Source organism: Leptonotus elevatus, chromosome 4 (genome assembly GCF_054856555.1).
Source record: "Leptonotus elevatus isolate MCC_2025b chromosome 4, RoL_Lele_1.0, whole genome shotgun sequence".
In the NCBI taxonomy this organism is placed as follows: Eukaryota; Metazoa; Chordata; class Actinopteri; order Syngnathiformes; family Syngnathidae; genus Leptonotus; species Leptonotus elevatus.
Window position 1 is genome coordinate 25147041 of NC_141242.1, and position 24814 is coordinate 25171854.

Here is a 24814-nt window from a genome sequence, read left to right on the forward strand (position 1 = left end):
TTAAAGCTCCGAGTTACACTTTAGTCTTTTCCTCTGGTGATGTACAGTATATTCTACAACATGTTTTGCCTCATAGGGTACATAACAGTATTATTGTTGGCTTTTTGAGGCAAGCAGTTCATGACATCTGAACAGGTACTGATAATCAACTGTCCAAACAAGGGGGCATTGAAAATCCGAAGTACAGGTAGGCAAATATCAAATAATTAATGCATAAAATATTCCAGGATGGTTTAACTGAACTAGGCCAGACATCTTGATTAAATGCATTTAGCATCAGCCCTATTCTCCCAAACATACAAAGGTTTCAGCTTTTGACAGAGATTATTCTAAATTCATTCAAAGGAGAAAACTGACCCTGAAAACTAGTGTGGTGCCAAAATAAAAGATGAAGCACTTTTATAAAGAAAGGTTGTTTGGAGCAATTGGTAGGTGAACACCTGCAGTGGATAACGCCTATTTTCCTATGTGACTGCTCTTGAAAATCATTTGGGGGGGATAAAAGACTGAACCCAAAGTATATGGTTGTGAGTGTTGTTAATCACATACCCAATACAAAGCTGAGATGTATAAAGTCATAACTACTGTGTGTTGCCAGAGTGGGGCTCAGTCATTTCCATGCTATATAACAGTTTGACTTCTACCTTGCTTTACATCACAGTGTATCCAAGGACAGAATGTTTACAACACATCTTAAATAACACGTTATAATGGGAAAAACAACTTTTAATGGACACCTCTTTTTTATATATATATTTTTCAAAATTAACCATTAATTCCAATGAATACCAGCAAAATGTATTACATGCTTCTTACATGCAATAGTCACAAATTAATTGTTGACGACGTGTGAAGATTGGGGTGTGAGGGAATAACAAGGTCTCATCAGTAAAAAACATTCATACTTCTATTGAATCCGTATAGTATCCTCTTATTCTCGATTAGTGTGTCTGAAATCAAAAGTGGGTTGGGGACCCATTATGGGTGTGTCTTGGAGAAACAGTTTATGGTTTTATATTTTAACGTAAGCCGTGTGGGTTAGTGACAGAATACATCACATTCCAAGTTGAGTACAAATTTGTGAATCTCAGGCCGGACTTGCATTTTATTTGGAAAATAACATTATTTTGTCATGTCAGAAATGTTATTACATGCAGTTTAATGACGCATGTATTCACATTGTATTGAGTCCGGGCTTTGGCCTTCCTGGGTGGAGTTTGCATGTTCTCCCTGTCTGGGTGGGTTTTCTCCGGTTTCCCCCCACATTCCAAAGACATGCATGGCAGGTTCATTGAACACTCTAAATTGTCCATAGGTGTGATTGTGAGTGTGGATGGTTGTTTGTCGCTCTGTGCCCTGGATTGGCTGGCAACCAGTAAAGGGTGTACCCCGCCTACTGCCCGAAGCCAGCTGGGATAGGCTCCTGCACCAACCGCGACCCTTGTGAGGAATAAGCGGGTTAAAAAATGGTTGGTTGGATGTATTCACATTGGATACGCCCCTCTACCATAATAAGCTCCCACGTGAAATATATGGTAGGGAATAGGAAGTGTAAGTGCTCCTCAGTGCAACTCAATACCCTACTGTCATCCTGACGTGCGATATGGTTTAAGTCTGTTCAAAAATTGGTACAGATAAAACAAAACTAGCAGAGTGCAAACGGAACTTCCAGCAACATCACTCACATAAAACAAATGACAATTGTGTTTTTATGGCAGAACATTTCGGACTGTTGGAATTTTTACTGTTGCACTTGTCAGCATTCTTCCATTCCTAATGAAAAAAAAACTAAACATGTTGTTATGTTTAAAAATATGAAGTGCGTATCATTTCAAAGGATGATTCAGAACAATACTCTGCTCTTAACTTCAATACAAGTGGGTTGGTGCTGAGTTACAGCAGGAAAGGGCGGTGTGAACCACTCACCTAAACTCACCTAAACAACACTGTATATGCAAAATGCAAATTCAATCTCGTTTGGGATTGTTTTTTTGTTTTTTTACTTACCTCAATTATTTTTGAAGGTTTTTTTTTGTGCTTATCTGCATCAGAAAATATGAATTTCATGGTTAAATGTATTCCATCCCTGTGCAAGATGTCTGTTTTTTGAAGTTTGTAGCAGTTGTGGTATCAGTACTAAGAGATACTGTAAATCCAATGTGAATTAATTTATTGTTTTTCAGCTACATAATTTTCTGACCAGTAGCCATCAGCAGTAGAAAGCTATTGAAGAGAATCTGTTTTCAAATACAAGAGCTTTATGTAAGGAAAACTAAAAGCAGACGATGCCTTACTTGATGATAAACTCTATTTTCACACAATGATGTTCAAGTATCTGAAATTAGATCATCTGAGCCTCTGGGTTTTAAAGTGGAGGCGTTCAGGTACAGCTCTATAAATAACATCATCATCTAAAATCAAACCAAAGCAGTTGAAGATGAGATCTATTTTTGTGCATCTGCTTTTGAAACACTGTTCTTCTGGTCTATTAGAAGCCAAGGCCGGTAAAGAGACAACATACAAGTGTTACCTTTAACATTTTGACTTGAAGTTCACTTAGCATGGAAAGATAAATGTTCTGGTCAGGAGTTGAGTACAGCAAAGTGCCACACACAGTCGGTCCTCATCTGTAAACCATAGAGACGGTCCCATTATCTACAGTATCCAGTTAAATATTTCACTGTCTGCGCTTCAGAACATGCCTCAGCAGAGATGGCAGGCTGAGAGAGATGCTGTACTACAGCTTCACTGAATAAATGAGGGCACACACACATCTTAATTATAACACCACTTTTACTCGACACATTTCTGCCATGTGTCCAGCAGCAGGAGCAGCCCCCTCGTCTACCCCCAACCCCCTGTGAGTTATAAGGTTCAAAATGAATGTCACTCAATAGTGTCAAAAGACAGTTGCTTTTCTGTATGTTCAGAGAGTTCGACCTTGAAAGGATCACAAGGTTTTCCAAATCTTGCTTAAGTCCAGCTCGAAGCTGCGGCGGCAGCCTGGTGAGCCCAGACAAGCTGTTTGTCTTTCCATTGTCATTGTCACTGTTGCATACAATTCAAATCACACTACCAGGAACAACACAAACCAGCATACTGCGATATAAATACTTTATGTTGGAAACAAACAACACCATCAATATTTCAAACATACAGTCTCAAGAAGACATTCATTAAAAAAACTGGACAGTCATTTTACATGGTATCCCATGACAAATGTAACATGAATAGGCATCAGAATCCAGTTGAATTTACTCTCAAGAGGGTTTGGCTGATTTGAATTACGAGTCAATTCACTATAAAAACATTCAAATCAATAAAAGTAACATTCTGACATTTTTCCATTATTGTGTGTACCAACTATGCACATGAGGCAGGCATTCTTGTCGATACTACTTAGGTAAAATAATTTCTGTTGAGGAGGTTATTGTTAACCTCTACTGAGAGGATCAACAATGCAGCATATCTGGAGATTATTTTTTTCTGTGTTTAAAACAGGACACAGAAGCTGCAATGGAGCTGCAGTATGCAGGCCAGAGGAGATTAGACACATTCAGTAACCACGTGTAAAGTGAGATACAAGGATTTGAAAAATGCATGTACACAATGATCCCTAGTGCACATAAAACACAGAGAGCAAATAAAGAACACAAGGTCACAGGCAAACAATGCTGACAGCTGCAGTATTAGCCGGACATCTGAAAAATCTATTAGCCGCTTGGACACTTCTATAAATATAACAATTTGATGTTGACATGTAAAGCCCAAGCGGGGATGCTTTCATGGCTCATGCATAATGTGGCACTGTTCATTCATGCAAAGTCGACATGTGTGACGGGGTCATATATATTGTCACATACTGTACAGGGCTGCAGGCTGCAAATGAGCACAGATAGAAATGGAAGACGTGTCGCATATTGGCCTTTTCACAAGTAGCCAATTCTAGCATGCCATCCCATATGAAATGTTTATTATTTCACGTTGAATATACAGTGGGGTAAAAAAAAAGTATTTGGACAGACGAAGAAAATGGTAATTTTGTTAAAATTCAACTTTGAGAGACAGTGTTAAAAAAAACATCCTGACAATCACGTTGTAGGATTTTTAAATAATTTATTCGTAAATTACAATGGAAAATAAGTATTTGGTCAGTAACAAAAGTTTGACTTAATACTCTATAATGTAACCTCAGTTGGCAAATACAGAGGTTAAACATTTCCTGTAGTTCTTGACCAGCAGTGCATTACTTAATGGTACCCTTTGTGACTGTGGTTCTGGCTCTCTTGAACACGACCCCCCACTCTTCTCAAAATAAGCGATATACCATGAGGTCAGATGTTGCATGGAGCCTTCTCACCAAGCTGCATGCCTATTTAAGAGTGGCTCATCCCAGTTTTGGGCAATTTTGTCCCTGCTGTCCTTAGGTACTGTCCAGACGGAAGCAAAGCCGGCTTTGTTCCTCAAACAAATCTTGTACACACAGTAGCATTTCAAGACTTGCGTGTGTCCAAAATAAGACGCTGAGGACGTTTAACGGCTGTAATGTATATGCAAAGTCTGGAGTGGCCCTGTAGCGCAGCCACAGGGAGTTGACGGAAAGCGTAGAAGAAGAATCAGCGAAGAAGACAAACACTTCTTTTTTTTAACTGTATTGCAATCTACAGAACAAACATGGCTTTGCATGTATCGAAACATGAAAGAGACAAACACATTAGAAGTGACAATGGCGGGTGATTCAAGTACAACACCGCTTGTTGAACGTGGGAATAAAGAAGCAAAATATTTTGCTGCAAAAGCATAGGCAAGCTAAGGAGGCTGCACAAAACGACTATGACACGACCATCCGCCATTGTTGTTGACAGACTGACGGTTTGCGAGCAGTCACGCGAGAATTGGAGCATACGTCATTAATATGCGACAATGCGTCGTCATCGAGCTGCGACCATTAACGTCATCACTGGAGGAGTATCCTGCATATGGTGTGCAGACGGAAGCGTACGGGGAGCGTTTTTGAAATATTTCCACTCTGGAGCCCGGTTTCAAAAGTGATTGATTTCAAGCTCTGAAACCGCGCCATCGTGTGGATGAACGGCCTGAACGGTAAGAAACTTGTGAGGATACATTGAAACTGGCTTTCGTGTGGACGGACAGGGCCTTAGAAAAGGTAACAGGCTGTGAGAGCCGGAAGACTTGCTGGTTGGGAGGTGTCCAAATGTTCCTTTTATTTCAGATTCTGTCTCTCATAGTTGAAATGTACTTTCTTTACAATAAAAATTACATAAGCTCCACTGTACATTATATGATTAGTTGTGTCACTGTTGTATGTCCATGTCATGGGATGACAGTTCATCCTAAAATGGCAATAACAAATTCCATGTTAGGACTTTGTAATTGTGCTAATTAGTGATTTTTTTTGCCATGTTTCCCTAAAAATTTAAGAAATATGAAAATTGTATTCCTGTGAAGGGAAAGTAATATCATAAATTTAATATGGGTCCACTGAATCATAATATAATGTACATAATGTACATATTATTCTTGGCATCGCACATTCTTGAACTTTCTTGGACTTGCATGTTTTACAGTTCTTTTACAAGCTATACATATTGCAATTTCCTAAATTAATTCTTATATTCACGTGAATAATGCAAAACATACACCCTGTGCTTTGTGTGTTATAAACGTGTTGTATGCACACGTTTTAATGCTACATTTACGTTTTGTTCCTAGCAGTCACGGCAATCACATTTCAGGCAACTGTGGATAAAACGGGATGGACGTACATGTAACAGGTGATTGCCGTGCATGCAGGGCCAGATTTGGAAACTGTACAAAAAACAAAAATAAATTGCTAACCTCAGAAAAACCTGAAAAACCTGGTTGGCCGTAGTCATATGGGGAGAATGAAACAAACTATGACAGAGCAGTGAGTGAACCATGTGTATTTCACTGACATCTCATGTTTTTTTTCAAGTTTTATCGCGTTTGGTGTACAATTTCTGGGAGTAGATATAAAGCGGGGCACATCGGGGAATTTAATTCGAGCTTGCAGAGGACACAAACAATGTCCACTTTTCATCCGTATAAAGCTTTAGTAGAAAGTGTAAAATGTGTCAGATCATGACCATCAGCACCATACCATCACAGAGATTGTGATAGATCGTAAGGAAAACTTGGCAACAGAACATTGGACTGTGTATGGAGACAAAAAAGTCCTACAGCGCATTTTGGGCAATCGGGGCTACAGTGGCTGCCAGGAACACAGTTTAAACCAGCAAGTGATTGGTGATTTAAAAGGTGACTAAAAACATACTGTATACACTAATGAAGCAATCAAGCAGCATTGTTATGTTGGCATAGGAAACACTTCTTGATTGGGTCTCATTAGATTGTGCAGGTGTACTTAATTAATTGTAGCACCTAAATGTTGTTTGTATGATGTGGTGATTGACTAATTTCTTCTCCATAGCTCTAGGTTAACGCATAATTATCTTCTTAAGACAAAAGTGTTTTGCTCATTACAGCCAAGTGCTTTGAAATTATTGTTCATTCAATTGAATGGTACAGTTTAAGTACATTTTCCTAAACACCACTTGAATTGAGTGTTAACACTACTCATAGCACAGTAGTTACGTATACATATAAACACATATTTGTGTTTTACACTAAAGAAGTTCAGTCCTTGTCAATCAAGCTCATAGGTTGAGTCCTAAGACACAGACTGTTGGACTTTGCAGAGACCAGCTGTACATTGTGGGACCTGACTTGGCACTGCTAACGGCAAAAATCGAAATTGGCTGTGAGCACACATCAGCAGGTATTCCAACAGTTCCATACTGTCTGTAAAACACACACGTGCACGCACACATTGCATGACATCAATCTGGTGAGGTATGAAGTGGGAGACTCATCAGTCAAGCGATAGAGGCCAGTGGCTGTCCACTGGCGCAGCACTGCTTGTTACAGCTGCCATTAGAGCGATACAGACCTGCAGTTAGGGAGCTGCCAATGTGAGTAATGTCTACCTCTTACACTCCCTATGTCTACTAAAAACAACTGTCTGATTCAGTCTCATATAACTAAAAGAAACACCTAAAAGCACATCTAAATGTTGCTTTTTTTCTCAAGAAAGTGAAGATGGAGGTGCTCAAAGATAAAATTGTTCCATTTACAGATAAAGTTTTCCCTGAAAACAGCACCATTTCACTTACGGTTTTATATGATTACGCCTGAAGAAAAGGTTCCTGTGTTGTTAAGCTTAGCCTAGCTTGATACGCGTGTCCTGGCTGTAGAACAGCACCTGAAGGAGAATGGCCACATCAATAAGGATCTGGACAGAACCACACACCCAGAATTGAGCTGGGTTTTGGTTCATCACAAAGTAGGATGTCTTGAAGACGTCTCCGGCCGTCCACAGCAGCACCATCTTCACACTGGAGACACAAAAAGATGAGCATAGTTCATACAAATGAGAAATTATCACAGTAGGCATTGATGGTAGATTAAGGAGCAGTAGTTCGTCCTTCAAGGTCTCTATCACTATTACTGCTTTCAGCTACTCTTCAAATATGATGATCTAGTTGCCATGGTAACACTCCCCCGCTGGACCTTCATTGGTCTATGTATATTTGGGTTGAATAAATTACTATTGTAAAGAAACTGCAGGTAAAGGATTAAGAATCCAATATACCTGCTCTCAAGGTCAAACGGTTAACATGACAACATAATCAACAACAACACCGCATTTGCACGGCTCCTATATATATAAAATAATAGACATTTGTTTGCTAACAATTGCCATACAGTATAGATGGATCGTACTCTAATTTATCCACAAGCTGCATGAGAAGAGCCTACAGTAATCTGCAGTGCAAGCAGCCTTATGCAAGCACAGCAGACAGAAGGAAACACTCCAGAATGAGTATGAAACATGTTCTTTATCTTGCATCACAGCTTCGCATTATGCCCCCCCCTCCCCCCACACACACTTGATGTCATCTTAATTGTATCTCATCCCTTGTTTCGCTTCATCTTTGTAATATTCAAGCGCCCCTTCCTTTCTTTACATTCTGTGTCTGTCTGGACTCACTTAATGTCATGTTCCTTTACTTTGTTACCCTTCACACACAATTGTCTTAGCACACTTCTGCTCCACCAGCTCTGCTCTTTCTCTTCTCCACCACAATCCCCTGAGAGTGAATACCCATTGACATGAATAGAACATGAGTTTATACTTTTTATTAGAGCTGACTGAGCCCGGGAGGAAGAAAGCCCATCAGTCATCAAGGAGATATATTCTGGGGGTATTACAGAGGTGGGGGAGAAAGGATAGTCCGAGGACAGCTTCTATCCGGTGTGCAGTGGCACAGCCAGGAAACCGCCAGAGAAAAAGATAAGAATGATACGGATGATGAGTCTATATGGGTTGGGAAGCAGCCTAATGACCACAGGGATGTATGGACTGTACTATCCTTGGGCTGTCCTTGCAGAGCCATGTCAAACTCCCATTTCTCCCCTGGGGTCCCTTAAGGCACTGGCAAGGAACGGAAGCTTTGGCAAGGAAATTACGATACAATTATGCTCCATATAGGATGTCGGTCCAGACAAAGCATGTGAAAAGGAGATATGCTGGCTACTTGCTACAATTAGGTAAAACGGTAAACCGTGAGAAATATTAGTAAATATAGATAACACAAATTTCAAGATACTGCTGTTGAGTCTATATTGTTAATATAATAATCTAATATACATAATGGTCATGAAAAAGTCATCACATATCAATGCAATACCCAGAAACCATACAAATACACCCCTTATAAGTCAATGATGACATCAGAGCTTTCTGATTGGTTGCTTAGATCAGAGCTTTCTGATTGCTTAGTAAGAGCAGTGGTCTTCCTGCAATACTACGATTGGGAGAATGCTCCCTCTGCATTCACATAATGAGTTCTCTAGCATTGTTATGGGTTGCCAGTGACAGGCTTAGTCAAGTACTGTAATTGCACTTTAAAATAAGGACCTTTAACACTATTTAGTCCACAAGACTAGTATTAAGCCTTTTCCTCCATTGGGGGCCACAATGCGTAGGAGTTGGAGCGTGTAACAAACCAATCACAACATAGTTGTTTGTGGAATTGCACATCACATCAACAAAAATGCAAACAGAGTAACACAGACCGGATCTCTAAAATGGAGGTGAGGGGGAAGTGAGTCGTTAAAAAAAAAAAAGGCAGCTATTATTACTACATTTAGACCTATTTTTTTTCTTTTCAAATGTTTGTAACTAGCCTCTTTAATGGGCATTTAGTGACAGGTTACAAGTGTGATAACAGTCTTAAGCAAGAGATGACCGTTGATAACAAAACAAACTTCATTATCTTCAACACTTGCCGCCTGCCTTCATTGTCCTCTACCTCCAGTTCCTATCATGTCAGTATCAGTCTGCTTTATCTTCCTCCTACCAAGGCTGCCAGAGGAGCACTTGTTTATAGCGCATAGTATTATTACTGATTGTCTGCGACTTTAACAATTTAAACTTTTGGGGTAAACATGCTTTTACTGTAGCTACTCCAAACAGGTAAACAACAGAAATCTGTCTCCTGTTATTTTTGCTTCTCCATACTTTCTTAAATCTTATATAGAGCTAACTTATACCTGAATTTAGAATTGAAATATATCACTTGCTATGTACAGCAATTTACCATCATACTGCATACTGAACACGTTGGAAGCAGATTTCCCCCCCTCATTTATTTTATGAAATGGCCAAGCGGAACACAGCTTCGACGATCACTGGGCATGGGAGAAGTTCGGCAAGGCCATGGAAAACGACTTCCGGACAATTTTACGGAAATGCTCAGAAGTGTGGTTCTTTGCTGCAAGAGCGTCATGTTTGAGTATTTCCGGTGGGTTACACGCCAGATGCACTAACTTATATACTTGTATTTAATTTATGTGTATATAGGCACAAAATGTGGCATTTTCATCGTACAGACACAAAATAACGTGAGAACGCAGAGGAGAAATCAATGTATTTAAGGCAGGCTCCTTTAGCAAGTAGGACAGAGCTGCACATACTAGTCGTGACGACATAGACCAAGATTCCTTGCAAATCAAATAAGCAAAGAAGAAGAAAGGAAGACCAAGAAGAAATTAGCAAGCAACTGCACAGCAAAAAAAACATTGCCTCAATCGATCGAGGTATTCCGAATGCGTTTATATGAGCAAGAATTCTGGTTATGAAAGGAGTAACCCAGGGGTCTTATTCGGATTTAATAAGAGCATATTCGGGTTATTTAAATTTTCATTTACTAATATATGGATCAAAATGAAAAAAAAAAATCTGTAATATACAAGAGTTGGTGGAAAATCGGCTCACATTACAATCGTTTGGGTTTACTCATACCATAGTCATACCATTCTTGATTACCCATTGTAGTGTCTACTTGATCTCAGTAGCCATTCCAACTATGATGCCAAACTCTGCAGACCTTCTTTAATCCTCCTAAATTACTCCTCTCCCTTTTGGTGATTTCATTGCTCAAGAGACAACGGGACCATTATTATTAATGATAATTAATAAACTTAATTATCATTAACTCATTAACATTGTAATTACAGCGGGCAGGCCACCCCGGCAGGTCACCCGTACAAGTATAGTCTCAATTGCAATGCAGTAGAAAGGGGACCAAACACTATTTGCGGGTCATATATATTTAGCGGGCATGCATCGAATTCCCACATGATTTTACTCTTTATCATGCTTAGTCTCACACAGCATTATGTGACAGAGGTCGCATTTATAGTAGGCCTTGATGGGGTTGTGCTGACAACTGATGAAAGACTTTGAGAACAAATTATTTAATTTTGAGAGTGATGCTTTGTATGCACACAGAGAGGAAGTGATTATGGTATTGATTGAGAAGACCGAGTAAGTGGCTACCACAGCTTATTTTAACACACACGCATCAGTCATCAACCAGCAGTGTTTACTTTTATTTGCACGAGAGACAAGCAAACTATAAAATGAAGAACGGGAATTAATAAGCTTCGGCTTCATCCCGTCAGCCTTTTTTTTTTTCGGGTATAATTGTATGTGAAAAGTAATTTTGTGAATTGTCTCTATGATTGTCTGAAAGGAAAAATGAAAAAATAAAAACAAAAACAAACAAATTACATATTAAAACAGTTTTCACACACACGCACACACAAACCCCAATGCGTAGCCGGGTCAAGTTGCATTGATCGGTCCTGACCTGACACCTTCAACTGAGCGAAGAAAGGAAAGGGTAAGATGGTGAACTGGATACTTGAGGGGTAGCTGTGAAAAGAGATGTTGTGTAGTGTATGGAACTATAAATCTCGAGAAAGGTGAACCATAAAACCACCCTGAGAGTTAGAGTGATGGGGCATGAGTGAGCTATGAACAAACTGAGGGAGGTCTAACTATGTACTAAGAAGTGCTGCACCACATGCAGGCAAGCCATTAATTGTGAAAAATATTGATTGGGGCCTTCAGGATGACTGCTAGCTCTTGGGCTCAGCTTGGGTGGACTCATGTACAAGATGGGTCTGAGTGGCATTTAGAAAGTTACTCTAGATGTTGCTCTTGTATAGAGAAATTTGTGCCTTTATTTTCAATTTTAAAAAAAGGATTTGCAATAAAAAAAAAACTTTAATCAAACAAAAAGGGGATTTGCAACCTCATTTTTTTTCCATTTCAAAAAACCAAAAACAATTTGCAGACAAAATTAATGTATTTGTATGGATTTATTTTTTTACTTTTGCAAGCAAGCTTTTAAGTTTTGTTTGCAACTCCTGACTTTTGGTTGCAAGTCTGTTTTGCAGTTGCGAACCTGTTTTGCGGTTGCAAAACTTGTTTTGTCTTGTGTGGGCGGGGCCCTCCGCTCAACTGATGATAGAAGCCTTTTCATTGGTCAGTTTGGAAGCCGCTGCAACAACGTTCATTGGTCAGCTAGGAATGGGGGGGGGGGGGGGGGGGGTGACAATGTCCGTCTGATTCTTCCTGGCTCCTACAGTCGCCACCAGCATCGAGGTAAGCATCTTTTTTTTTTAAACGTTTCTGTTTTAGTTATATCTTATATTTATCTAAAAGCAACCCTTGATTTGTTGTTTATCCGGTGCTTTAGTCTAACCATTAAAATTAGCGTAATCACTCACTCAGCATTGCTTGCCATGCTAGCTAGCTAGCTAGCGCTGGTACCTGACTCATTCATGAAGCTATTTGTTGGCAGTCGAAACACATATATACGGCTCACTGGAATAGCTGTTAGTATGAAATTTTGTTGTTTTTTTACTCATAATGAAACTTTTGCATTCGCTTCACATAAAAGCAGGACTGGGAGTCAAATTTATTTACAGTAGCTGCTTCCCCTCTTGGCTGTTTGAAGTAGAGATTAAATTTGTGATAATACAAAATACAAAAATACAGTTAAACGATATGTTATCCAAAAAGATGGAGTTTATAATACAACAATTACGATACAACAACTTTGAATATAATAACAAATCAGTTAAATTTCTTATAACGGCTATTAAAGGAGTGCACACAATTACCAGAAGAAATTAATCATATATTTTCTAACTATTATCGCAACCTATACTCATAAACTAACAAGCCAAACTCTGAGCATATTGAGGCATTCCTCAGTAGCTTAAATATGCCTCAGTTATCTACTGAATATTAAGATATCTTACTGACTATAAATGAGCTGTACAGTGCTCTAGATAGTATGCCTAATGGAAGAGCACCCAGCCCGGATGGTTATCCGGCCGTATTTTTTAAGCACCTTTGGTCAATGCTTGCTCCACTATTCTTAAGAGTAGTAACAGAAATGAAAACTAATGGTTACATATGTCAACACATGAATACAGCAGCAATTCAACTTTTATTAAAGCCAGAAAAATACCTCAACCAGCGACAATATCTCATTCAATGAGATAACCTTCAACCTAACAGAGATACCAGCTGTTGGCTGGAACTAGAACAGAAGGATTGCAACAACCTCAGACTTTCAGATTTACTCTTGATTACAACATCAATTAAACGACACCATTGTTTAAAAAAAAACCCTAAGATTTCCTCCACCCTGACCGCCTGGTGGAAGGCACTAGAAATTACAAAATCCCAATTGGAGCCATTCAGGCTTTCTCCCATATGGCATAACCACGACTTTCAACTTAACAATCAATCGTTTTATTTCGAAATAACTTTCTGCTATCTTGGACTGTAGGATATCTTTATCTCCAAGCATGTGTTTGCTAGGTGACCTAACAACAACTGACTTACCACGTAAACAATTTCAATCTACGTAGCCCTTGCTATCGCCAAAAAAACTATTCTTGTTAACTAGAAAAAAAAAACTGAGAATATCGACCAATGGTCTAACCTCATAAATCACATTTTAACTTTCTAGGTGCTGCTGTCCCTCCTGGCCGGGCGTGGGCGGCTCTGCCCCTCTGTTGGCTGCTGGGTGGCCGCTGCGTCTCGGCCATTTCCTGGGTCTCTTGGGGGGTGCTGCGCTGCCGTGGCCTGGGGGGCCCTGGGGGGCTGTGTTTGCCCTGTCCTGTCCAGAGTCAACGGCTCCCTTCTTTGGCGGAGGGTCTCATGCATGCCAGATCCACCACACCAGCGTCTACAGAAATTCAAACACAATCTGCTTGTTCCTCTGGTCGCTAAATCGGTGGAGGCTGATGTCTGTGGCTCTCACTCTGTTTCATCTATCCTTCCTTCTTTTCTTCAGTCTTTCTTTTAGTCTCTTGAGGTCTCCCTAATTTGTTGGAATTTAGATGTTTCTGGGGTTGGTGAAAAATTCTGGTTTGTAACCCTGTGGGTAGTAGGTGGTGTCTGGTCGGTGTTGGATTTCACTTTTCTTTCTTTTCTTTGATCCTTCCTCAGGTCTCCTGACAACTTCACCACTCTAGCGGGATTCTGAAGTCTTTGATTTAGGTAAAGGGTATGGGTTTTTCAATAGTAATTAATAATTTAATAGTTTCAGGTGAATTAATGAGCACAAACTCACACGCACGCACACACGGACACACACACACACACACACACACACACACACACACACACACACACACACACACACACACACACACACACACACACACACCCACCCACACACACACACACACACACACACACACACACACACACACACACACACACACACACACACACACGCACGCACGCACGCACGCAGGTTTCTCACTTCCAACACAGGCTGATTCCAATCAACAGGATCGTTATCAGGCTTATGCAATGCTTGCTGATAAGCTGATCATATATCAGCTGTGTTGGAGAAGGGCAACATGCAAAACCTGCAGGACTTCAGCCCTCGATGCTCACCTCTGATCTATAGCATCCATCCCTGTCTATACTTCTAATCTTCATTAGGATGGCGGGTGAGCTAGAGTTTATCCAAGCTGACTGGGTGAAAGGAGTACACACTGGACTGGTCACAGCCAGTCGCCGCAGCGCACCTTTCAACAAACACTCAAATTCACCCCCTACCAATTACCGGTAGCCTAAAATAGGTCTAAGTTTCCAAAGCCCACTTTTCATTACATCAAAAACAATTCCAAGATGGTGTAGCGTAAAGAAAACATGTACATAGGGAACACAATTTTTGTTGAGTTAGGTCTGACAGCTGTTAACAAATATTTGGGTGCAGAATCCAAAACTGATCTAAGTTTTTCTCTATCATGTCAACTTTTTGAGCTATAGGATCACGGTTTGCTGTATCTATAAAAAAGAAAGAGACCCTTACCAAAAAGTAGTATACTTTAAGTACATAATATAGAGTATACTTAAGTATACCTAAGTTTATTTTTCGAGTGTACTTATTCTTGTAGTAAAAGTAAACTTTAAGTAAACTCATTGGGACTAAATTGGAACATTTTAGTACACTTAAAAGTAGGCTCTCAAGGACCGGACTTAGGCACTACTGAACTACAGTATGTAAAATGTTAGTATATATTTTAGTATATTTAATATTAATTAGTATACTTCCAAAAAGTACAAGAAAAGTAAACTGTAAGCATACTCTGCTAATTTTGAGTATACTTCAAGCATACTTAGACATACTTCTTTTTGGTGAGGGGAGAAAGAAATGTGCATGTATGTAATAAAACACTAAGAAAAAAATATTTACAAGCTTTAGAAACTTTTTTTTTTAAATAAACAGCATTAAAGCATTAAAAACAGAGTAAAACGTACGACGGCGTATTAGGGCCAGGTATAAATATATTTTTTTAGAGGACGGAGGCAATATTCCAAGAAAAAAACTTGCAAATTTGCCACTTTATAAAGTAGCAAATTTGCGAGAAAAAAACTGAGAAACTTATGAGGAATACATGTAGCGTAGCTATAGTCTAATCATGTGAGGATTGGTTGATGGTTAATGGGATAATGTTTATAAAATGAAAAGGCAGGTTGGAGACAGATTCATTCTTAAATTGAAACTTTACTCGTCATTCGCCGCAGCTTGAGCGACACACTTCCTGATCCTCTATCAGCTGACTCACACTAACCCATCAGATGCTAGCATACTTTAGGCAAATGCTAGTGAATGACGGAGAACAGCAGATTCGTCACATCAATTTAGATACTTGTACAAAAAACATACCAAATTGTATGAACGTGTAAATAATTATTCTGGAAACATAAATGTACAAGTAAATATACATTTTAACAAATTAACTTAAATGCTTGATCCTCCGGGTGTGGACCTTTGCAAAGTGAGGCATCTTTGTCGCTGGCCAGTGGCCGTACACAACGGTTCAAAGAGCGGATGCTTAACATGATTAGGCTATCTCCTTTTTTGGAAACTGGACCGAAAAGTATTGGCACAAACAGTCGAGTAGTACGCTACGTGTATTTTGTGTAAGTTTTTTTTTTTTTTCGCAAATCTGCCACTATATTAAGTCGCAAATTTGCGAGTTTGTAAAGTGGCAAATTTGCGAGTTTTTTTCTCGGAATATTGGCCTCGCCCTCTAAAAATATATATATTTATACGTGGCCCTAATACACCGTCGTAAAAACGAAATTGAGCTGGTTACAAGGTTAAGAGAGAAGCCAGCACTAATACTGTAAATTCATACTATGCTAGCTTTCTGATTGCAGATGTCAATAGTACTGACCAATTGAAAGCTGCACACACCTCTCACCACACTGCCACTAATCAGCTTTTTTTACTAGTTTATCTGGAGTGTGAGTTGTGGAGAAACCCACCCGATATGCTACAAAAAAAAAAACTGACAGCAATTTTGGAATCAGCACGCCAATTTTAGTTTTCCGTTCCGTTCCGTCTTCAATTCCGGTTGGGTCGCGGGGGCAGCAGCTTTAGCAGGGAAGCCCAGACTTCCCTCTCCCCAGCCACTTCAGCCAGCTCCTCCGACGGGATCCCAAGGCGTTCCTAAGCCAGCCGTGAGACGTAGTCTCTCCAGCGTGTCCTGGGTCGTCCCCGGGGCCTCCCGCCGGTAGGACATGCCCGGAACACCTCCTCAGGGAGGCGCCCAGGAGGCATCCGAACCAGATGCCCGAGCCACCTCAACTGGTTCCTCTGAACGTGGAGGAGTAGCGGCTCGACGCTGAGTCCCTCCCGGATGAACGAGCTTCTCACCCTATCTCTAAGGGAGAGCCCGGCTACCCTGCGGAGGAAACTCATTTCGGCCACTTGTATCCGGGATCTTGTTCTTTCGGTCACGACCCACAGCTCGTGACCATAGGTGAGGGCAGGAACGTAGATCGACCGGTAAATCGAGAGCTTTGCCTTTCGGCTCAGCTCCTTCTTCACCACAACGGACCGATACAGCGTCCGCATCACTGCAGACGCTGCACCGATCCGTCTGTCGATCTCCCGCTCTAACCTACCCTCACTCGTGAACAAGACCCCAAGATACTTGAACTCCTCCATTTGGGGCAGGATCTCATACCCGACCCGGAGAGGGCACTACACCCTTTTCCGACTGAGGACCATGGTCTCGGATTTGGAGGTGCTGATCTTCATCCCAACCGCTTCACACTCGGCTGTGAACCGCTCCAGCGAGAGCTGGAGATCACGGCTTGAAGAAGCCAACAGCACCACATCATCTGCAAAAAGCAGAGATGCAATGTTGAGGCCACCAAACCGGACCCTCTCAACACTCCGGCTGCGCCTAGAAATTCTGTCCATAAAAGTTATGAACAGAATCGGTGACAAAGGGCAACCTTGGCGGAGTCCAACCCTCACAGGAAACAAATTCGACTTACTGCCGGCAATGCGGACCAAACTCTGACATTGGTCGTACAGGGACCGAATAGCCCGTATCAGGGTGCCCGGTACCCCATACTCCCGAAGCACCCCCCACAGGACTCCCAGAGGGACACGGTCAAACGCCTTCTCCAAGTCCACAAAGCACATGTGGACTGGTTGGGCGAACTCCGATGCACCCTCAAGGATCCTGCTGAGGGTGTAGAGCTGGTCCACTGTTCCACGGCCGGGACAAAAACCACACTGCTCCTCCTGAATCCAAGATTCAACTTCCCGACGGACCCTCCTCTCCAGCACCCCCGAATAGACCTTACCTGGGAGACTGAGGAGTGTGATCCCTCTAAAGTTGGAACACACCCTCCAGTCCCCATTCTTAAAAAGGGGAACCACCACCCCGGTCTGCCAATCCAGAGGCACTGTCCCTGATGTCCACGCGATGTTGTAGAGACGTGTCAACCACGACAGCCCCACAACATCCAGAGCCTTTAGGAACTCCTAACCTCATCCACCCCCGAGGCCCTGCCACCGAGAAGCTTTCCAACCACTTCAGTGACTTCGACCCCAGAGATAGGGGGCCCACCTCAGAGTCCCCAGACCCTGCTTCCTCAAAGGAAGGCGTGTCGGTGAAATTGAGGAGGTCTTCGAAGTATTCTCCCCACCGATTCACGACGTCCCGAGTCGAGGTCAACAGCACCCCATCTCCACTATACACAGTGTTAATGGCGCACTGCTTTCCCCTCCTGAGACGCCGGATGGTGGACCAGAATTTCCTCGAAACCGTCCGGAAGTCGTTCTCCATGGCCTCACCGAACTCCTCCCATGTCCGAGTTTTTGCCTCAGCGACTACCGAAGCCGCATTCCGCTTGGCCAGCCGGTACCTGTCAGCAGGCTCCGGAGTCCCACAGGCCAAAAAGGCCCAATAGGACTCCTTCTTCAGCTTGACGGAATCCCTTACCACTGGTGTCCACCAGCGGGTTAGAGGATTGCCGCCCCGACAGGCACCAACCACCTTACAGCCACAGCTCAGATCGGCCGCTTCAACAATGGAAGCGCGGAACATGGTCCACTCGGATTCAACGTCCCCCGCCTCCCCCGGGACAATGGAGAAGCTCTGCCGGAGGTGGGCGTTGAAACTCTTTCTGACAGGGGATTCTGCCAGACGTTCCCAGCAGACCCTCACAATTCGTTTGGGCCTGCCTGGTCGGACCAGCATCTTACCCCGCCATCGGAGCCAACACACCACCAGGTGGTGATCAGTTGACAGCTCCGCCCCTCTCTTAACCCGAGTGTCCAACACATACGGCCGCAAATCCGATGACACGACTACAAAGTCGATCATCGAACTGCGGCCTAGGGTGTCCTGGTGCCAAGTGCACATATGGACACCCTTGTGCTTGAACATGGTGTTCGTTATGGTCAGTCCGTGGCGAGCACAAGTCCAACAACAAAACACCGCTCGGGTTTTGATCGGGGGGGCCGTTCCTCCCAATCATGCCCCTCCAGGTCTCACTGTCATTACCCACGTGAGCGTTGAAGTCCCCCAGTAGAACGAGGGAGTCCCCCGGGGGAGCGCTCTCCAGCACACCCTCCAAGGACTCCAGAAAGGGTGGGTACTCTGAGCTGCCGTTCGGTGCATAAGCACAAACAACAGTCAGGACCCGTCTCCCCACCCGTAGGCGGAGGGAGGCTACCCTCTCGTTCACCGGGGTAAACCCCAACGCACAGGCGCCTAGCCGGGGGGCAATGAGTATGCCCACACCTGCTCTGCGCCTCTCACCGTGGGCAACTCCAGAGTGAAAGAGGGTCCAGCCCCTCTCGAGAGGATTGATACCAGAACCCAAGCCGTGTGTGGAGGTGAGTCAGACTATATCTAGCCGGAACTTCTCAGCCTCGCACACCAGCTCGGGCTCCTTCCCTGTCAGAGAGGTGACATTCCATGTCCCCAGAACTAGCTTCAGTAGCCGAGGGTCGGACCGCCAAGGCCCCCGCTTTTGGCTGCCACCCAACTCACTGTGCACCTGACCCCTTTGGCCCCTTCCACCGGTGGTGAGCCCATGGGAAGGGGGACCCATATTGCCTTTTCGGGCTGTGCCCGGCCGGGCGGGCCCCATGGGTGTAGGCCCGGCCACCAGACGCTCGCCTTTGAGCCTCACCTCCAGGCCTAGCTCCAGAGGGGGGCCCCGGTGACCCGCGTCCGGGCAAGGGAAACGAAAATCCAAAGTTCGTGTTCATCATTGGGGTCATTTGAGCCATGCTTTGTCTGGTCCCTCACTTAGGACCTGTTTGCCATGGGTGGCCCTACCAGGGGCATGAAGCCCCGGACAACATAGCTCCCAGGCTCATTGGGACACGCAAACCCCTCCACCACGATAAGGTGATGACTCATGGAGGGGCAATTTTAGTTTTAATAAGCATTTTTAACAACTAAACTCGAACAACAGAATTTGTTTCAAATGTTTCCCTCATGTTATCCTTGCACGTTGCTTTTCTTCTGCATCCTCATCCTGCTTTCACTCCTCAGACCCACTTCCCACTGATCAAGACATGCTTGGATGTCAGAATGTGGGTTTGAATGACCGCCAAATCGCCCAAATTTCCTTGATACACCACAGAACACGAGATGATGTTCCTTCACTTTTCCTCACTGCCCGTTTGGAGATCAAATGTTGAGTTTTCTAGTTCTGCCAACACAGAGGAAGAAACAAGACTAAAGTGTATTTGTAATGGATGCGAACACTCTCAGTAAAGTAACGACATTGAGCTTTGCATAGCTTGTATTGGAGAGAGAGATTTGGCGGTGAGCAACCAATTGATCGTACTCTGTAAGCGCCCTGGAGCCAATGTGCAGATGTTTCAAGCTTCAATCGCAGCTTTTTTTTTCAGCACAACTTTGCATATGTGCATCAAGATGAAGAGTTTATGCATGCTTGTTTGTGCATCTGTCTGTATGCCCACACACAAGGATGTGTGTAGAGATTTAACAGCATGCAGAACTGCTTGAAGGCCCACTAGCTATGAATAATGCATGTTTATTGATTGCACATGGGAAAATGCAGATAAGTTGTAATACGTGTATGATAATGGATCCTACAAAATGAAACAAAGGTTAGCTGAAGAGGTGTGTCGGTCAGTTTATGTTCAGTACATTTTTATAGAAAACAGGAGCAAATAGCCTGTTGTGCAATTAAATATGTATTAAATGTGGTTACTGAATAAACAGCAAGTTCAAAATGTGTATGAGCAGACAAACTAACATGAATATATTACAAGGCTGTACCATTTTATATTTATAGTTCTATGTGAAGCTTGGGTAAACCGTTGCACGTTTGTTTGACTCGGTGACGGGCAGAAGAAAGTTGTTGTGCGCATGAGCCAATCTTCTAAAGCAATATGGGTTATGTAGTTGATTACATTCAATAGCAATTATTGTGCATCAGCTTTGTTGTAATAAAACATAGATGTTATTTGAAACCAAATGAAACAACATAGACCAAACATTTCAACAATAAATTACAAAATGTATACAGTGCATGTATTTGTATAATGATACATGTAATATTAGCATTATATCGTGATATTATTTTTATCTGTTTTGTTCCAGGTTTATGACCTGTGGTCTTATGTTCTATAAACAAACAAACAAAGACAAACACGAGTCATAACAATGTGTTTGTCCTGCTGAGCCTTTTTGGAGGGCTAAAATAAAAATATCAGAACACTTGGACTAATGTGTCTGCTTGCAATGTTGTTGTTTTTTATTTTATGATTTGAAGACGGCAGAATTTGTACAGAATTTTACGTTTTTGTCTGATGACATTGTTTTTAAAAATACATCTTCATGTTCAAGCAGTTACTCAGTACTTGAGTATTCTTTTCAGCTAAAACTTTTTTTTAGTTGTACTTGAGTGATTTTTTTGATTTACCACTTTTTACTTTAACTTGAGTAATATTATTTTGAAGTAACACTCGCGGTGTTGTACAGACAAATTCAAACACAAGCAAAATCCTTTTGTACATCTGAATCGATGCGGAAATGTTGGCGTACCAGACTCCTCTATCTCCACACCCCCTATATAAATATGCAAATTAGTATGAATAAGGCCTGTCGGTGGGAATAATCACTCTGCATGATCAAATGATCACATTTTGAAGCCATGAGTCACCAATGAAAACAGGGGAACGTCACAAAATATAAAGCGAGATGCTGGTAAACGAAGTCGAGGCCCAGAAAAGAATTTTTTTTTTGTGTGATGAAAATCTTTTCGGCCTCCGAATGTGCATGTGAAAGCAGCACCAGTTTTTTTGTAGGAATGGGCAAGTACCGATACCCGGTATCGGTATTGAACCTATACCCGGCCTTATTTAAAGGTATCAGTACTCGCGACAGCCACCAATACCAGCATTGATTGCCCTCTTGTGGCCGTGTTATGTTTAGAAATGAAAAGAATAGAAAATTGCCATTAATTTATGTTCATATATAGGTTTTTCTTTAAAATTATGTAATTGTTTATTAGAGAAAATGCTATGTATCAAAAGTACTTGTGGTATCAGAACGCTGTATCAGTATCAGTGACTACTCAAGAGTTGAGAACTCGTACTGGTATTGGTCTGAAAATAGGTGGTATCAAACATCCCTAGATTTTTTCTTAGGTATATGTATGCCAGCTTAAACTACATATAAAACTTCAATTCCTATACCACCTAATAGTGTGCAGCGCTGAAATGGCTTTTAGACTGAAAGCCCCTGAATTATTTTTAGCTCAGTAGTCAGCGCTCTGCGCTCCCAAACCGAAGGTGTGGTGGTATGGGTTCGATCCCTGAGTTGGATGAATGCCACAAGAGTAAAAATGTCTAGTCCTACCATCCGTCGACATAAGAAGTTTTCGGGGGCATCGAAACTTGTGAGCGTGAAAATGTGTGTACACCAGCACCCTTTGTATATAAGGCCCTCGTCACTAATCGATAACCGTGGACATAAACAGACATTCAGTATGCTTATTTAGTTTGCTTTATTCTGTAACTGCTGGAAACACATTATGACAAATATTCTGGGTACAAGACCGGTGGTTTCTTTTGAGGTTTCATTTTGTACACTTTGACTTACATCCTTCTGCATGAAAAAGACTTAGCTCCTGTATAGCTTACCATCCCCAAATAAATAAATGCATGAATGCATCAACAGCCTCACTGTGGTTGCTATTACACTTTTGCAAAGACAGTCCATCCTTCACTTTCCCAGTAAGGACTCCCCTCTAGGGAATAACGCTGGTTCATAGGTCACAAAACAATTTGAGGTCATCACCATGTTTGCACCATATCCTTCAGGGCCTGACTGTAAAGGTACAGGTCCCTTATCTGAAAAACGCCACCTCGATAGAAACATGAAACTGTCATCTGGCTGCTATTCACTTCTGCTCACAATGAAGAGAAAGAAATAAGCTGTGAAGGTGTGTCAAGGACGACACACACGTACATACACACATGTTCGCACAGACTGACACCCACTCCTTGAGGGCAAAGAATGACTGTCCCAAAATGTGTGGATGCATGTGAATTTAATCCACACAAGTGATTAAGAACTCAGCTGTACTGTATGGAGGACCAAAACTGCCCAAATAAATGAATAAATAAATGAATGAATAAATGAATAAATAAATGAATAAATAAATGAATAAAAGTGAAAATAAAAACGGATATAAAAAATATAATTCAACAACTAAATACAAAAAAAATAATATAAATGGAATTAAAACAACTATATATATATATATATATATATATATATATTTATATAAAAATAAACAAATGTCAGAGCAGTGTTTTTATTTGTTGATTGATATTTAATTGTATTTATATATTTCTTTTTGTATTTATGTCGACATTTATTTGTTAATCTTGTTTTTTATTTTTGTAATTATTTTTTACTTTTATTTATTTAGGCATATATACATTTTTAGTTGTTTTTATTTCCATTTATATTTATTTTTTGACAGCTAATTTTTGAATTATATCTTTTATATCTGTTTTTATTTTCACTTTTATTCAGTTATTTATTTGTTCAGTCATTTATTTAATTTTTTATTTTGACAGTTTTGGTCCCTTCCATAGTACTGCACACAAATTGTTTGAATGGGGAGGGGGGGGGGGTGACACCAAACCAGAATCCACATCTGACATGTATGTTTTTATAGGAATCATTTTTTTATTGGAATGTGCAGTTCTTTGTGTGCTTTGTTTCAGCAGTCCAAAGCAATGTAATTCACCTTGAATGTCAGTGTGGACAAAAGAGCTGTGGGCAACTGGGATGTAACGGAGAGGGTTGGCAGACAAAACAAATCAAATTGAGTGAAACTGCATTTTTAGGAGTATCAGAGGGAGGGAAAAACAAAGGTATATTGTACAGGTGGTGTTGCAATGTAATTCAAAATCATTCATGGGTGTGAGCAAGTTCTCTTTGCCAAGGTCTTTACTAAAGTTGTTCTCATGAGAAATTTTACAAAAATAGCAGTCCAGAACAACATAATGGCATGTTGAAATACATGTGATTTTACTGAAAAAAACAACCGGGGTTAAAAAACATTGGAATCTAGAAACATGACAAAAAGAAGACACAACTACAAAAATGCGAAAGCACAGGAAGGACAAACTGACCTCAGTGCCAACATGCATGAAGTATATGAAAATGGTTCAGGTTAGTATTTGAGTGAAATTAAACCAAAACCAGATTCAACACTAGTTTCCACACCCATGTTGTCCACTTCTCCTTCCTGAGAGTGGTGGTGTGAGTGCGTGTGTGCACACATAATGCAATGTGTCAATATTGAGCAGACAGCATAATAACAGGTGTGTTCTTGAGCAGAACATGCATCTGTGTTTTCCATAATGCATGTGAAAAAGGTTGCATATTCCTACAGTCACACATGGCAGTATTGAACAAAGGGAATGAGGCTGGAAAAGTGTTTCAGATGAGATGACATGAGGGGATGTGCAGATTTGTCGTATCTGTACAACTGTTCAAGCTAGACTGAACCAAAGAGGGAAGAGTGTGAGTCCATGTGATAGTGACCTGTTTCTTTCATTGGGACAGAAGTAGGGATAGACCAATTATCGGCCGGGCCGATTATAGATGCCAATATTTTGCATTTTGACAAATATTGAATTTGAAGGCCAATAAAGCTAGTATCTCACTGAGCAGTGAATGCTTGCCAATGTAGCGAATTTTGGGTTTTTATCAGGATTTGACATTTCGAACATATTTAGAGAATTTTTCACTGTCTGCAAAGATCTTTTGAAACCTTTTACGAACCCTGACAAAAATTAGCTACATTCACATGTTTGCTCAGTAAGATACAGGGAACGTTTCATTTATGGATTTATTTAAATTTCCACTTGATAAAAAATGATGCTGACACTGGGAATTCCCTACACTTTTTATTTAAAAAAACCCACAAAAAATAAATTAATCTAAGAAATTCTATTGACATTTTGGAAATCTTCATTTAAAATCGAAAACTTTAGCAAACTATTTACTT

At 41.3% G+C, this 24814-nt stretch overlaps 1 protein-coding gene across 2 annotated transcripts in view; it reads right to left on the reverse strand.

Moving 5' to 3' along the window:
• Positions 1-24814, reverse strand: part of LOC147176366 (solute carrier family 66 member 2) — a 63678-nt gene that overhangs the window by 6532 nt on the left and 32332 nt on the right. The window contains exon 5 of one of the 2 annotated variants that reach the window (XM_086072592.1): positions 7215-7436. In XM_086072592.1, the coding sequence (XP_085928718.1) occupies positions 7262-7436 (175 nt within the window). In that variant the 3' untranslated portion in view covers positions 7215-7261. Of the gene's footprint in view, positions 1-3174; positions 7437-24814 lie in introns of those variants that run through there. The other variant, XM_086072591.1, reaches the window with a different exon arrangement.